The following is a 15462-nucleotide window of genomic DNA, read 5'->3' as shown; positions in this document are numbered from 1 at the left end:
AATTGCCTTTTATTCTGTTTCAGTGGAACAGGAAATTAAATAGTTTCCTTTCATTTTTAGTGGAGTGGAGCTAAACTCAAAACAACTGTAGAGCAGGGAGGTGTGATTTCAGGACAAGCACCCAACACCCTCACACCACTTTATTAATTCAAAGCACAGGAACTCCTCCTAATCAACTCTTCCATCATTCTATTTGAGATGGACAATGGACAACTGTTTATGCATCAGTTATTGTTGCAGCTGGGCGGCTTATTAGGCAAATCAACCACAGCACTGCTGCATGCAAGATACTAATATTTATCAATCCGAAAAAAAGATATCTTGTTTTACAATAAAATCTGTATTTTTCATCTTAGCATAAAGACGTGCGTGTCGTAGGCTGGTTGGTACACTTAACCCTAAACTCTCTACAATGTCAGCATACAGTCGTTTAACCAAATAACAAAAACACCGGAGGGATGTAAACATTTAAGGGAATTGAATGTCAGCTCTCACAGCAAAAGAAAGCAACAGACTGCGGCAACAGAATTGATATCGGCTCATGTGATGAAGCTGCCTGATTGACTGGATGCAGCTGTATTTAGTGTCTGTCTACCTCTGGGGTTATGAAGTGTTAAAAAGGAGGTGCGCCGCTTGACAGCTCATTTCTACACAAATTAACAACGAAGCTACAGCCTGAGGTAAGAAAATGAGACAGGCGAGGAGCTGAGGGGTATCTATGGATAGTGAGATGGCATCGTATAGAAGCCCTTTCACACCTGACGGGTCCTGCACAGGCAGGCAGGGAACTTGTGCCTCCATACCTGTTCCTTTTTTCAATGCAGGCAGGAGGAGTCACCCAAAAGTCACCTGGCACTGCTCCAGCCTCTGCATACCTCATGTGTGCCATGGGGGATGTTTAGTGAAGCCTCCTGCAAGGGGCAGAAGCTGCACTCTGAAGGAAAGGCTGAAGCTAACACAGCCCGTCTTCGCACAGCAATGTGAACCATATAAATATAGTATGTAGCCACGTGACTTTTATAAATCTCCCGTCTGTCTGCCATCACTGCCCCGACTCTGCTTCTCCAGGAATCAAAGAGTTGCCTGGATTGAGGGCGACTCCATTAGGATCTCTCTACCAGGCATGTGCTTGTCATTTACAGTCTGGTATGTCATAAAAATGTGTTGCACATTAATGCTAGTGTGCAATGATGAATGCATGTTGTTGTAACCCGCATTGGGAATCGAGACTGCAGTCTATTTCTGTGTCCAATTCGGTGCCGCTTTGTAATGGAACGAAGAAATGTGGGAAGGTCTCAGAGAGTTCATTTATCGCTGTAAGGGGGGTAAGGAGACAAACCCCTGCTGAGTGAGACGTATAAGCATAAATTATACTATGCCATTAGACATTAGCCTATCATTAGACAAACAGTGGTTACTAGACACCACCTTGGAGGTTACTAGTGGGTCATTTGGCCAATTAGATGATGGTACGTAAAAAGACACTCCTTCTTGTAATCTATGTTAATAATGTTAACCACCAGGTCTCCCTTGACTTTTGTCCAAAATCACAAGGCGAGGCAGGTGGCGTGAAATTGATTCGCTGTCGAGACTAGACGGTTACGACTCACAGCGAATGCCGTAGATCATGAGCGGGTCCAGCTGCTTCTTGCCGTGTTTGCCCTGGCCAGAGAGGTTGGACATGGCCTGGACCTCTCGATGGAACAGGTAGTCTAACAGTGTCAGTGCCATTTTCTCCGCCGTGCGGCAGTTTGTGGTGATATGAAGCATGTCGGCCGGGGAAACTGGGCAACGAACTCGCATCTCTGGGTTGTTCTCGTCTCCCAACCAGGTGCCCGCTGGGTAATCATCTAGAGGAAACGGGAGAAGGAGCAGTTATTCAATCACTGTCACACAGCGCTCTCTTTCAGCCAAACCTGTGGAAACCTGTAAACTGAGATGTAATTTCTACCTGGTTTTCCTTCACAGGCTGACGAATACTACACAGGTACAGAGCCCCTGGTGTACTTCACGTAGTACAATAACGCCCCCATGTGGCAGTAAATGAGAAGTAGGTTAATTTTGGGCAAAATTGTGTTGAATGTGCTGAATATGTGGCTTGGCTGTTTGCTCACACCGTATGTTAGCTGTTAAAACCGCCACACAAACGAAGCACGAGGCACCATTCTGGACACCACATGGGTACCATCTAGCTAATGATGACTAACAGTCGTATCATGGTAACCCACAGCTGCAAATAAAGGATTAATAGTTTCTGTTTGAAGATAACCAAAAACTTCTTAAATCCACTGAAAATAACCAAACAAACAATCACCATTAAATAGCAACAGAGTTACAACAGAGTTATAACAACATGGACTTCATTTGCAAACACTAGCTCAGCAAGAACGACTGCACTAAGCTACTGAAAACATGATCAATCAGAGCATTCATCAGTGCCGTCTGAGCCTGAAACACGGGTCATTAACATGACACATCAGCAAAGTTTCCTTCAATGTGGACACCATCTGAAAGAGTCACGTTAGCCACGTTGAATAAGTCCGACCCGAACAAAACAATCAAAGAAAGTATTTCGGCCAGCTGTGGCTCAGGAGGCCGTAGTGCCCTTAAGCCTGATGGACGGACCAGACACTGCATGATAGCTCGCTGCCATCATGAATGAATGAGAGGCAAACTGTGAAGCATTCTAGATAAAAGCGTAAACGCAGCAAAAGCTACATTTTGAAGGCAGTAAAAGTGTTGCTGCTGCTAAACCTATGATGGTACAATTCAAGATGTGCCGCAGTAATTTCTGTCTTTATGTGACAGAGAGAGTCAGTGAGGTAATCTTTAAAAAACAATCTTGTTTCTAACATTGGCTATACAGGCGAGGAAAGGCTGGTTTCAATTGGTGCATCGCTGGATATCACTTGTGCCGACGTGGACAATGACTCTGCAAATATGAGGTTCATGAGCGAGAACCTCAACAACTGTATCACAGACAGTGGCACTGGGGAAACAACAAGTTATTGTTGAACTTGTTTTGACATTCCTCCTGATGGAGTCACCTTTTGACCAAAGTTGAGAGCTGACATGGACACTGAAGTGTGGGTTTGGAGCTGGTTACCCTGGAGGAGGAGAGCCGGTGCCATGAGGGCCAGAAGCTGCATGCCAAGGGGCTCAACGTGTTCTTTAAGGCTGCTGCGCTGGACTGGCTGAAAGCTCCCGGTTATCGGTGTACTAATGTTGCTCCAGCTTCCCCAGAACCTCGAAACCTTGTTGCCCAGTTGTTGTGAGTATAGGAGGCGTTCCAACCTTGTTTCTTCTCAACCAGAACGACCATCCAGTCTTGGAAGAGCTCCAAATCTTGGGTTTAGCACCAGGCCTGGCTCAGGGATCTTCCTCATGAGTCGTGACGATCACGGCTCCGGCTCCTCCGCGATGGAAGAAGGACCAAGTCAAGGGGTGTGTGAGAAGTACATGACGGGGGGTGCAGAGTAAACCCTTTATACACAGCGATTGGTACATTTTTAGCCGCGGATATGAGACGCTACTCTGTAGTGGAAAAAGCAGGCTGTACGAACATGCTGAATTTTATTGAGCCCCGGAGCCCGGAGTCTGAGTGAGCTAATGTCGCTATTCCTGTGACTACTGACAATGCCAGGAATATAGTTAATGCTGTTAGAGCTGCTGGTCCAGGGCCACAAATAGGAGGTTTTGCCAGTGTCATTAATCTAGCATCTCAGAAAGCAACGGCAGTGCAGCAGATCTCAGGCCTCCCAGCAAAGACCAGACAAACAGCCACACATGCGTTGAGGACAGAACAGGACTTGCTGCAGCTTCCTGTACACAAATTAATCCATCAAGTTAAAAAGAACATACTTTATGATGTTAGCTAAGGACATTTTTCTGGCATTTCTCCTTTTTTTGCAGTATTGAAAACGTACCGCACCGTGGCACCACTGTGTCGTATCGAACCGAGCCGAGCCTTTTGAGAACCGCTACACTCCTACCGAGCAGGACCCAACATGTGATCCTCGAGGCACACATAAGATCAATTAAAAGCCAAACAAAATAGAAAATATGCTCAATTCTATCCACTGACTACAAGGGAAGAAAAGCAATAACACACACGGTAATGGCCTTTCTACACTTTACAACTTGGGAGCGAAACGCCAACCTCGTGATTAAAGGTCAACCCCGCTTTATCTCCTGAACCACAGCCACCCCCCCTATGAGTGGTTTCTTTTTTGTGTCTAAACGATCAGTGTTGAGTCATACCTTCTGAATTGAGTGTGATGAGCGTGACATTTTGGCCATTTTGCGCGTTGCTGGAATGGCCACCATTAGAAACAGTGTCACTGGCCTCTGAGCCGCTGTCTTGTTCTTCCTGACTGTCCTCGGGGCCCGGCACCTTTACCAAGATTGTGTTCTGTCGCTTCCTGGTCACCGTACTGAAAACAAACACAGATCTGTGATCAGCATGTGTAACATCAAGACGGATCATGGCAGCAGCCACCTTGTATGAGGAATTCAGATTATTTTCACTGCTCAATCGGCTGGATTGAAAAACTGGCTACTACTACTTATGGTAGTGCTATTTACAGGGTATTTAAGAATCCAGACGGTATCATTTTCAATAACGTCATTAAGTCAGACGCTATGCTTTCTGTGACACTTAAATGATTTGCTGTATTGTAGTGCACAGCAAGCGCCACCAGAGGTCAGTCTCCACTGGTGGAACAGGAAGCTGAGCTGAAACAGGGCATGTTGTGGGTACTTTGGGTTTAGTCTTTTTCCCTTTACAGCTATTGCAACTGCTGTTTGGTCAATTAAAAGACAGGGCTTAGATATGATATTTATACATTTATTTCACAACCTATAGAACTAAAAGATAAACTGTCACACTGTAATTTCTATTCAGCGTGTCATTTTCAGTGAGCTTGGCATTTGCCCCGTGACCAGCGGTGTGATTAGGCCACAATAAAAAGCACCGTGTTTAACTACATCATCAGTAACACAGGTCTAGTTTTGATAAATGTCGAAACCATTGTCTCGTGAAGAAGTCTCATGTTCCAAAATAAAGCAAATTGTTTAATTACGTCGTGCAGGGGCAGTTTTAGGAATTCCACATAGCAACACAAGGTATCCTATTCAAAACACAAGAAAAGCCGTTAGTGCTGGAAACAGACCGATTACACTAAGAGACTCTTTTCTCTCTTTGTACTGACGGCCATAAGCAAATAATAACACAGAACTCTAGGATTACATATTTAAATGTCAAAGTCTGTCACGTGTGTTTTGATTTTTCTAAATATTACTCTAAGGCCGAGTGAGGGTTCATCTAATCTCACCGGTCTGCCGTCGCTTTGTTCAATAAAAAAAAATTTAAAAAAACATGTCTATCTAAAATATAGTGGAGGATGTGTGAGGTAAGGCTTCACATGTAGTCACATGTAGCACACTAAACATTTATCAACTCAACAACATACACTGTTCCCACAAGGCGTCAGTGGGGCTGCATAGCATGGGTCACTCATATGAGAGAGAGAGTAAGCTACAGGAGTCATTTAAATTAGCCCATCACACAGGATTACTTACTGACATTACAGCTGCATTTAGACAGGACTGCAGATTAACAGATCACATACAGTAAGTGACCTATTTTGTATTCAAAACAGCAAATCTCACAGAAAAGTGACATGTTTGCATGCCTGTGTTTTCCAATAACGACCCCAACGTTGTTTATGTGACACTGTGTTGTTATGTCTGAACTCATTCCACACTAAAATAATAATAACAATAACTTTATTTATATACTGGGCATGTAGTGTGAGTGTGAGCCACTCACTTGCTCAGCAGATTCTCCAGAGGGGTGTCTTCTTGGTGAGCGCCCTTCGGGTGTTCACTGCTCACGATCACATTTGTTTGTGGAACAACACTAAACAAAAAGTTCCAAACACATTGGTTAACTGGCACATGTGAGCATGCCTTGCACTCTGTTTTTAGGTAATGTGGCTCTGCTGGCTGCTGTGATCACAATCAGCTTTGTAAAATGACTAAAAGGACAATTTTCTGCCTGAATGGAGACTATTTGCAATTGGTGCAAAATGCAATAGTGGGCAACACTTTATATCTTACCATCGCACTTTGTTCCACGTTTGAGTGGCACCCTGAGGAGACCCTGCAACCATAGGAACCTGGATAGGACTCTTTGCACACGGCACCATGCTGTCTAGTTTGCGTCCGAGGGCTTTGCATGTAGCATCGAGAGAATATAACTTTGATTCAATTCCCTCCAGCCGCTGGCTGATTGATGCGGTAAATGAGACCAACAGATTCTGGAAACAAAAATAAGATTTTGTAAGTGTCATTGAAGCAAGTCATATCCTCTTATTTGAATTATATAAAAACATATGAGCTATTGATGGAGTCTATTATACTGAGCTGTTACCTTAATAAAAGATATGTCTTGGCTGCTGTTGCTGTTGTTATTCTCCTGGCTGCTGCTTAATTTCCTTTTCTTCTTCTGAAGCCTCTCATCATCGTCTTCGTGATTGTCCAGCATGTCTGGCATGAATTAAATATAAAGACATTCTCAAACCAACAGCACAGCTTTCTTGTTAGAGGTCACTATGGGATGCCCAGATTGAAACTGTTCTCCTGCTCCAATCTCAGACATAGTATTGAGTATCTGATCCTCACCCCATACAGTGTTTATCCAGCAAATTCTAAATAATACAGTTGTAGAAAACACACTTAGCGTCCATGTTTGATAGTGCCACACTTGCCAAACATGGGCCTGATAATATCTCCTCAAAAAGGCCGAGAATGAAAATATTCAATGTAAATAAAATTCCCTATACACTGATAAGAAAATATATAAAATAATAACTTTTCATATTGTGTCATAAGAATTTTACCTGTCTGGTCATCCGGGTTAAAGTCCTCCACTGTTATTTGCACAATATCATCCAACTCTTGTTCAGACATTGTTCACAACTGAAATAAGATCATTTGAAGAATTTAACAAGAAAGTAAAATATGTATTAACTGACATACTACGACAAGGCAGAATATCTTTCTGTTGCGTGTTGTTGTCTCTGCATTAATGAGGAATATGCACTTTAAAAACAACTATTTAAAAAACACATTTATCTATTATTTCCTTATGCTGACCACTTCCTTTCCTATACTGACCATCTATTTCTGCCGTCTCTATGAATATTGCATGCAATATGTAATGTCAAATATTGTTAAGCAATTCTAAGTAATTTGTACATACTTGAGTCTATGCTTTTTGAGATGTATTTTGAGCTTTCATGTTGGTGCTTCTAAAAATTGAGCATTTGTAGGATATTATAAAAATATACACTCATAATTGACTAAAGAAAGACTACTAATGCGTGCTACAACAGTCACCTTATTGAATAATGCAAAAACCTTTCCCTAAAAGTTTATGAAGCACATGTAAGGGTGCATTTTAACTACATCAATCACTTAAACTCTGACTCAAAGAGGAATTAATTTATTATGTACATGTACTGCATATGGCTCGTCTGCCACAGCATGTGAGGAACCAGACAGGAGTGACAGTTGTGTTGTGGTGTGTGTGAGGGGGAAAGGGAGGGAAATACTAGGTAATACTAGGACATTATATGCCCACCTTATCCTGGGTCAATCCCTCTTTATATATCATTAATGTATGAATACATGGAGAAGATCGTGTAATTATGAATGAGAACAACTGACTTGAAACTGCAAAACCCCCTAGCATTTTATTAACTGACGGCCAATATTAGCTTCTTGAGCTAGCTCTAGCAGGTAAGGGGGTCGGGGTAGGATGACGTTATGATACAGCTGTTTTTGCAAAAATCCTGCTTCTCTAAGATTTAGCTAACTGAAGCTGCGTCATTGAAATAGCACGCGCAGCAGCAAAGTCTTGCTGGCCCTACTGAGTTAAATACGTTTGTATTGCTAACGCCACATTGCTCCACGTTTAGCGTTAGCTAGCTAACTGGGCGGGGGTCTATTGACGGTGTACATTAAGTTAGCTATGGGTAGCGTTGAGATACAACAAACCGATGAAATCAACTTTTAAACCTGACGTGTTAATACTTTCATTGAACGTGTCCTATCTAACGTTTTTACTACTGGATTTCGGCAAAAATGTCCCATGTTGCACTCACGCTAGCTATATAGCCGGAGCACATGCTAGCTAATGTTAGCTAAGCTAGCACAACTCCAACATCGGATTTGCAAGCTCGCGTGCTAACGTTAAAACCAAGGCAGAGGAAATTAGTTGGTGTCTAAGCTAGCGTGGTGGTTAGCATGCTAGTGGGGCCTAAAGGCCGCCCAAATGTAAAGCAACAATCCTAAACTGTTCTAAGAAATAACAATTAAATATAATTTTGAATCAGCATCTTCCCCCACTGCTGGGCACACAACACATGTACTGAGTAAGATTGGGTTATATTACCGTGTGAATGATGAATTCTCGTGTTGTTTGTAGAGATTCCGATAACGGCGTCGTTCCTCGCGAGAGATGAGTCCGTGCCTTCGTTTGTTCCTCACATGGACGGTTCCTCGCTCATTCAGGGGGGACCGAGAAAGCAGCCTGTTACTGTACAAACCCAGTAGAAACAACACGCTAACTTATCGGAGGATTTAACATCAACACATATTTTACTTATCGGTTTATTGGCATTCAGTTTAGTTCAGGTTTAAGCTGTTTAGCGAGTTAATTGTTTCAAACCGGTTTAGAGTAAAAACATTGTGCTGACTTTAATTTCTGAAAATAGGTATTTTTATTATGTTTTTGTGACTTTAGTCAATCTGAATATAATGGCGCCCTTGAAGAAATTGTAAATTATGTAAAGCCCCAAATCGCACTTGCAGGAAAATCATGTAATTGACCATGCAGTGTATGTTTAGGACCGATATTAGGTTGTTTGTTTTCGCTTTAGAAAGGGGCAAAAGGGAAAAATTACGAGCCAGCCAGGAGTCGAACCTAGAATCTTCTGATCCGTAGTCAGACGCGTTATCCATTGCGCCACTGGCCCGCGCCGTATAACAGTAATGACCCGGAACTACTTATTCGTGCACATAAGTGTGCCCTTTGACAATTATTTTTTCATCGACCCCACATTTCATTGAGCTCGAAGACGTCGATTGGTCAATTCTTAGTTAATTCTTGGTTGCAATACGAGCGCTGATTGGCCACAACGGACATATCTTGGTTGATTTGTGGTTGTCTGTCTCAACCAAGAATTAACTCGACTCACGGGTGGCAGTGAGATGGCGACTGACAGCTGGATAAATCGCACCGAGTAACGAAATTACCGATTACTTCTCGGTAACGAAATTACCGAGAAGAGCGCTTAAGTTGAAAAGCTCCCTGAAGTCTGATGTGAGCAGTTCAATGGGTCAAACTTAATTCATTTCCCACAAATTCAGGCGCGTCTCATTGACGATGGTAGAAAGCAACATTTCCTTTTCCGAAGGCAAATTCAAATAGCTGGGTACAGAGGGCTTACAGACAGAATGTATATAACAATTATACTACTAAGAGGAAATTAAAATAATAAAACGTTGATAGTGCTTTAGCAGACTTTTTTTTGTGTGCAAATGTTTGTAAAGCTGCAGTTTGATTATAAAAGTGCTGGCCAGTGGTTTTAAATTATTCACTATACTGCCCAGAAAAGTGCACTTGGAGTAAGAAAGCTACTGAGCAGCCCCATCAGGCCCTAAGGACACAATGAGACATACAGGTGTAGCCAAGTTAATCATGTAACTCTTCTCCACACTAGTTGTGGATATTTTGGTTTCTCTGGTCAGAGGACCAGACCAGGAACTACTTATTCGTGCACATAAGTGTGCCCTTTGACAATTATTTTTTCATCGATCCCACATATCCGTGAACCCGAAGACGTCGATTGGTCAATTCTTGGTTAATTCTTGGTTGCGATACGAGCGCTGATTGGCCACAACGGACATATCTTGGTTGATTTGTGGGTATAAGTGATTGGCTGTCACAACCAAGAATTAACTCGACTCTCGGGTGGCAGTGACCCGCTGACTGACAGCTGGAGAAATCACATTGGTCTCAGATCAACAGCTTCGTGAAATTCACTCTGAGATCGTCGTTACGAATCCCGCTCATTCCTGTTCTAACTCGTTATGATCAGTAGAAATACGTATGACAGCAACATATAACATATAATAACGTATGTGAACTAGGCCTATGTAAAAGCAGTGGTGGAAGAAGTATCAATACGACAGTGTAAAATACTCTGTTAGTAAAAGTTCTGCATTTAATAGTTTAAGCATTAAAATATACTTAACGTATCAGCCCATGTCAGACTAATATACATATATTATATTAAGGAATTTGGGACCAATAAAGATTTATTTTAACATATAATAATACATGATACATTATTTGTTGATCATATTTTGTATCAGTAATCTGAATCTTCAAAGTAACTTGTTATTGAAAAAATGTGGAGTGGAGTAAAAAGTACAATATTTGCCTCTGAGATCCTGGTAGAAGTATATAGAAGCATAAAATGGAAATACTTAAGTTATGTACAAGTAAAAGGCCCAGAGAGCCAAACTAAGGACCATATGTGATGATGAAGAAGACAAAGAATATGACGATACGGATATTTGCTGTAATAAATATTGACCCGGAAGTTGTAATTGTTATACATGCGTGTCAATTGACAAAAGCTCTGTATAGTAAGTTTTTCCAAGAATACTGTGAGATACATAGCTATATGCTACAGATGAATTAAATTCCAAACAAAGTTGCAGCGCTGGGAATTTACCATCATCTCTGGAATTAGGTAGCCCTATAGGGTGTTTTTATGGTAATATGTTCAATATTTATTTACCTCAGTTACTCAGATGGTCACACCATGGATTGATTAAGTTGTATTAAGTTAATACCTTTTGTCGAACTTCTATGTACTTTGAAGACACAATTCCCTACTAGTAGCGCTGCGCCTGGGATTTGAACCGTCACATGCCTCATATGTGCCATGAACAACAGTGCCAATAGGAGGTACACTGCATACAAATTGTAGGCTATCTGTGAATGTAACATTCATATGTTTTGCACAATATAGTTTTCGGTCCTCTTGTGGTTACATTGACTTAATGAATGAGACATACAGGTGTACAGGTGATGCAAAGTCAATCATGTAACTCTTCTCCACTCTAGTTGTGGATCTCTTGGTTCCTCCGGTCTGGTGCAACACTTATGTTCACTGGTGGTACTCTGCACAGCTAACATCATGGTGATCAAGAAGGAGTGGTCATATGTGCCATGAACAACAGTGCCAATAGGAGGTACTGCATACAAATTGTAGGCTATCTGTGATTTTTGCGGAACCTGGGTCACGTTTAAAACGGAAAGCTTCGTGGGAGGTGTCATTTTCTCTTTCAGCCGAGTCGCAATCCGGACACCGAGGCGACTACCATGAACTTCCGTGCCAAACAAACTTTCCTCTTTCTGACGTCTGTGTTATTTCTCCATGTCGCTGCTGACCTACATGGTAAGAAGGAGAAAACTCGTTTATTTGCACAGTAGCGGCGACCAGCATGCATCTGACTGCTCTTTAAATCTGAATAGAAAAAGTTCTCTGAAGTTACATAATATCATATCATATCCTCTTCGAATGTATTTCTCATCGGAATGAATCTGAATCTGTTGGTACTTGATGCCACCTGCTTGCAATTCCATCGCACCTCGATCGAAGTAATCTTTCACCTTCATATTCCCGGTGATGAGTGCGTCCAAAGGTGAGACGCCTTTCACCGACTTCAAATCTGGCTAATCATTTCTTTGGTGACCTCGCGTTGGGATCGCACTGGGAATGATCGTGGGTGTAAAAACAAATGCTACACAATGCTGTAAAACTGCCCGAATGAAGAAATGAATTACAGTATTTTCAAATCTATATTTCGAGGTAAATGTGTAACAATTATCACACTTGTCAGTTGCAACAAAAGCTAGAACTCAACCAACAACCACACATGAAGAATTTATATTTGTTACTTTGACACATTTTTCCTGGGAACTCAAACTGATAAATTGTTTTAACTATGATTTGGACTCGTCCCTAATATCCTGACAGCTCCAGAAGTCCACACGAAGCTCGGGGCACTCAGAGGCCAGTATGTGAGCGTGAAGGGGAAGGAGACCGGGGTCCATGCCTACCTGGGCATCCCATTTGCCAAGCCCCCCGTAGGCCCTGCTCTGAGACTGTCTGCACCCCAGCCTGTAGAGGGCTGGCAAGGAGTGAGAGACGCCACCCAGCAGCCAGCCATGTAAGGCCTTCGTGTGCATCTGTTGTTGTGTAACACACTTGGAGAACTTGCGTCCACTTCTCTCTGTAAAAAAATCCTCTCTTTTTCAGGTGTGTTCAAGACAAACAGCTACTTATAGATCTGTTTGATAAACTCGGTGGCTTGTTGCTTGCTGTTCCAGACATTTCAGAGGACTGCCTTTACCTCAACATTTACATTCCTGCAAAGAAAGCTCTCGGTGCCAAGCTCCCAGTAAGTTGAAATGATGCTTTGGATGACTTTCGATAGTGTTCATGGAGGAGTTGGCGTGATTGCTTTTAGAAGAATCCACAATGGCAATATGAGTAATGATGCCCATATTTAGAACCAGACTGCAAAGAGACTGACGCTGATTACATCAGTCTTGTGTTTTAGTCGGATTAAAGTCTTTGTTTGATTGTGATCGGATAGAAAAAAAGTAAAAATGTGCATTATGTTCTGTGGAAAACAGCGTCTTTTTTTATTGCCTTACCAGGTCATGGTCTGGATCCATGGTGGAGGGTTCTCCATGGGGTCAGCTTCAATGTTTGATGGCTCCGCCCTGGCTGCTTACCAGGACGTGGTTGTGGTTCTGATCCAGTACCGCTTGGGAGTTCTGGGCTTTCTCAGGTAAAAACAACTTAACTTACTAAGCACAGGTAGACTGGACATGTTATTATTATATTCTACTGCTTTTGATCTGATCTGTGCCACACGTGAAAAATAAGTCAAAACTGGGTCACTCTTACCAGCGGGTGTGGACTATAACTGTATGCTCTATCCAGCACTGGAGATGAGCACTTGTCGGGGAACTTTGGAATGTTGGACCAGGTGCAAGCTCTGAGGTGGATCCAGCAGCACATTCATAACTTTGGTGGAAACCCAGATTTAGTCACCATATTTGGGGAGTCTGCTGGTGGCATAAGTGTATCCCTCCTGGTAAGGATCAATCTGCAGATGAAGCACTTTAAAGAAATGGATTTGTTTTTGAAAGCGTTGCACAGTGTCTAGTGTCCACAGGACCTTTTATTTGTTTCTGTTGCTTGAATCAACAGCTTCTCTCGCCATTGTCTGATGGCCTGTTCCACCATGCCATTGCTGAAAGTGGCACTTCTGCAATGGATATACTCTTCACAACTGATCCCCTCCCAGTGACGCAGGTTAATTAGCAGAGTGTTTATTTTGGTTTGTAAACATTATTCAGTAAATTTCAGTAAATTTGAGACGAATCCCACATATCGCCCCTCAGGTGGTAGCAAATAGAACCGGCTGTAGCCACGAAAGCACAGAGAAGATCGCTGATTGCATCAGAAACCTCGATCTTGACATAATTCTGGCGACTGCGCAGGTGAGATATTGTTTGCGAAACTGATCTATGGACTGACTCGATGGAATCTGCCTATTTATGGATATTGTACTTATACATATTTATCTCAACTTTCTCTTTCGCACCTTTTTATTCTCTCAAGGATGACAAATTGATAACTTCTTTAAATATTGATGGAGTCTTCCTGACAAAACCTGTGACTGAGCTGTACCAGACACGTGAACTACTCACAATACCGTTCATGACCGGCGTCACTAATGATGAAGCGGGCTACATGCTTCCTGGCGTAAGTCTGAATGCTACTGAAATTTGTGTGACTGACGAGCTAACCGATTTCCAGACGAGCCCATGGAAACATGATTTCATTTTGCTATGATGCACGTCTGAAATGTTTTGTCTTCCCTTTAGTTCTTTGCTCCTCCAAACTGGATGGAGGGAATGGATCGGGAGCACATCATGAACGTGCTGTACCTCTTCTTCCCTGATGTAAGGCAAGCGGTGTTCGACATTACAATATTGCTTTGCTCTATCGTGCTCAAACTTCTCTGACGGATGTGTTGCTCCTTTTTTCTCAAGCCCAAAGACGAGATCATCAGAGAGTTGCTGGTTGATGAATATGTTGGAAGAGGCGAAGATCGTGTGAAAAATAGAGATGGGTTCACTAAGATGTTAGGCGATATGCTGTTCACCATTCCAGCCATTAAGACTGCTAAAGCCCACACAGGTATTTTATTTACTCAAGATAATTTACTGTCACACACCTAAACGAGATGTCTCACACCCATTCCTCTGCTACTAGATGCCGGTGCCCCTGTGTACCTGTATGAGTACCAGCATTCTCCCAAATTCCTGCTGGATAGAAGGCCAAGCTTCGTTGGCAGTGACCATGGAGATGAACTTTTGTCAGTATTTGGATGGTGCTTCACAACTTCCCATGTCACATTAGCCGGTAAGTAATTAGGTAAGCTTTATCGATGGACCACCAGAGACCGGGGGCTTTCTCTGAGTGCAAAGTGTTTTACCAAATATCATTATTTTAGTGCCATGCCCTGAAGACGACGAACGGATGAGCAGAATCATAATGAGCTACTGGGGGAACTTTGCTCGCACAGGGTAGGAATTCACCTTCGTTACAAGTTCTAATGCACATGAGATGAGACTTGTTTTAACTTTGTGCACGCTTGCGCATGTAGGTCTCCTAATGGTGACGGCCTTGTCCACTGGCCAAAGTATGGAGCAGAAGAATACTACTTGTCAATTGATGTAGAGGAGCAGGTAACTGGTCGGCACCTGAAGAAGGACAAGTTTGTCTTCGTGACTCAGACTCTCCCGGAGAAGCTCCGAGAATACAAAGAGAAGATGGAGCGCAGCGAGCTGTAGAACGGTCTCCTCTCCTTTCTTTGTTCCATCCACTTCAACGACAAACATTAGAAATGCTTGAATACATTTGTTAAGCTGATGTGATAATTGTCATTTTGAAAGATCTGTGTATATTGAACATAAGTTTGAATCAAAGGTAGATGGCCTTAGGAAATACTTCTTTCAAATGTTAACGCCCAAGAGGAAATGTGTAGCGGGACGCCTCAAGTTACCCGCTCTGTTTGGTCACATGTTTAATATCTGGTTTCCACTGTAAAATAAAAAAATCTTCAGGAGCTGTTTTGTGTAATGTCTGATTAAAAATTGCCCAACAATTTCATTCATACAGATGAACACACAGTTGGTGTGAAAGGGTTAACTTGGACCCAGGGTTGTTCATAGGTCAATGGTGTGTGTGTGTGTGTGAGGTGAACATGTGTTCAAACCCTAACGGTACACAGGACTTG

General features: G+C 42.4%; 2 protein-coding genes and 1 non-coding gene across 4 annotated transcripts in view; 1 reads left to right on the top strand and 2 right to left on the bottom strand.

The window, feature by feature from the left end:
* The window catches only part of banp (BTG3 associated nuclear protein), a 32631-nt gene extending 23533 nt beyond the window's left edge, over positions 1–9098 (bottom strand). Inside the window, exons 1-8 of one of the 2 annotated variants that reach the window (XM_076088885.1) lie at positions 8990–9097; positions 8459–8602; positions 6903–6981; positions 6434–6549; positions 6121–6320; positions 5831–5920; positions 4261–4433; positions 1611–1850 (exon numbers count right to left, since the gene is read on the bottom strand). In XM_076088885.1, coding sequence (XP_075945000.1) covers positions 1611–1850; positions 4261–4433; positions 5831–5920; positions 6121–6320; positions 6434–6549; positions 6903–6972 — 889 coding nt within the window. In that variant the 5' untranslated portion in view covers positions 6973–6981; positions 8459–8602; positions 8990–9097. Of the gene's footprint in view, positions 1–1610; positions 1851–4260; positions 4434–5830; positions 5921–6120; positions 6321–6433; positions 6550–6902; positions 6982–8458; positions 8603–8989 lie in introns of both variants that reach the window. The other variant, XM_076088886.1, reaches the window with a different exon arrangement.
* On the top strand, positions 7636–15282 carry LOC142947356 (cocaine esterase-like). The gene is made up of 13 exons (XM_076088884.1): positions 7636–11537; positions 12120–12312; positions 12402–12543; positions 12806–12939; positions 13095–13248; positions 13365–13469; positions 13559–13657; positions 13779–13922; positions 14045–14122; positions 14213–14360; positions 14436–14585; positions 14677–14749; positions 14830–15282. The coding sequence occupies exons 1-13, from the start codon at positions 11462–11464 to the stop codon at positions 15014–15016; spliced, it is 1683 nt and encodes a 560-aa protein (XP_075944999.1). The 5' UTR covers positions 7636–11461; the 3' UTR covers positions 15017–15282.
* trnar-acg (transfer RNA arginine (anticodon ACG)) lies at positions 8969–9041 on the bottom strand. The gene has a single exon. It is a non-coding gene; the product is annotated as a tRNA-Arg (tRNA).
* Positions 15283–15462: the final 180 nt, after the last annotated feature.

The sequence above is a fragment of the Anarhichas minor genome, unplaced genomic scaffold (genome assembly GCF_050575085.1).
Source record: "Anarhichas minor isolate MPS153535 unplaced genomic scaffold, ASM5057508v1 ptg000011l, whole genome shotgun sequence".
In the NCBI taxonomy this organism is placed as follows: domain Eukaryota; kingdom Metazoa; phylum Chordata; class Actinopteri; order Perciformes; family Anarhichadidae; genus Anarhichas; species Anarhichas minor.
The sequence above is the reverse complement of the archived record's forward strand: the minus strand, read 5'-3'. Positions and strand labels throughout refer to the sequence as shown.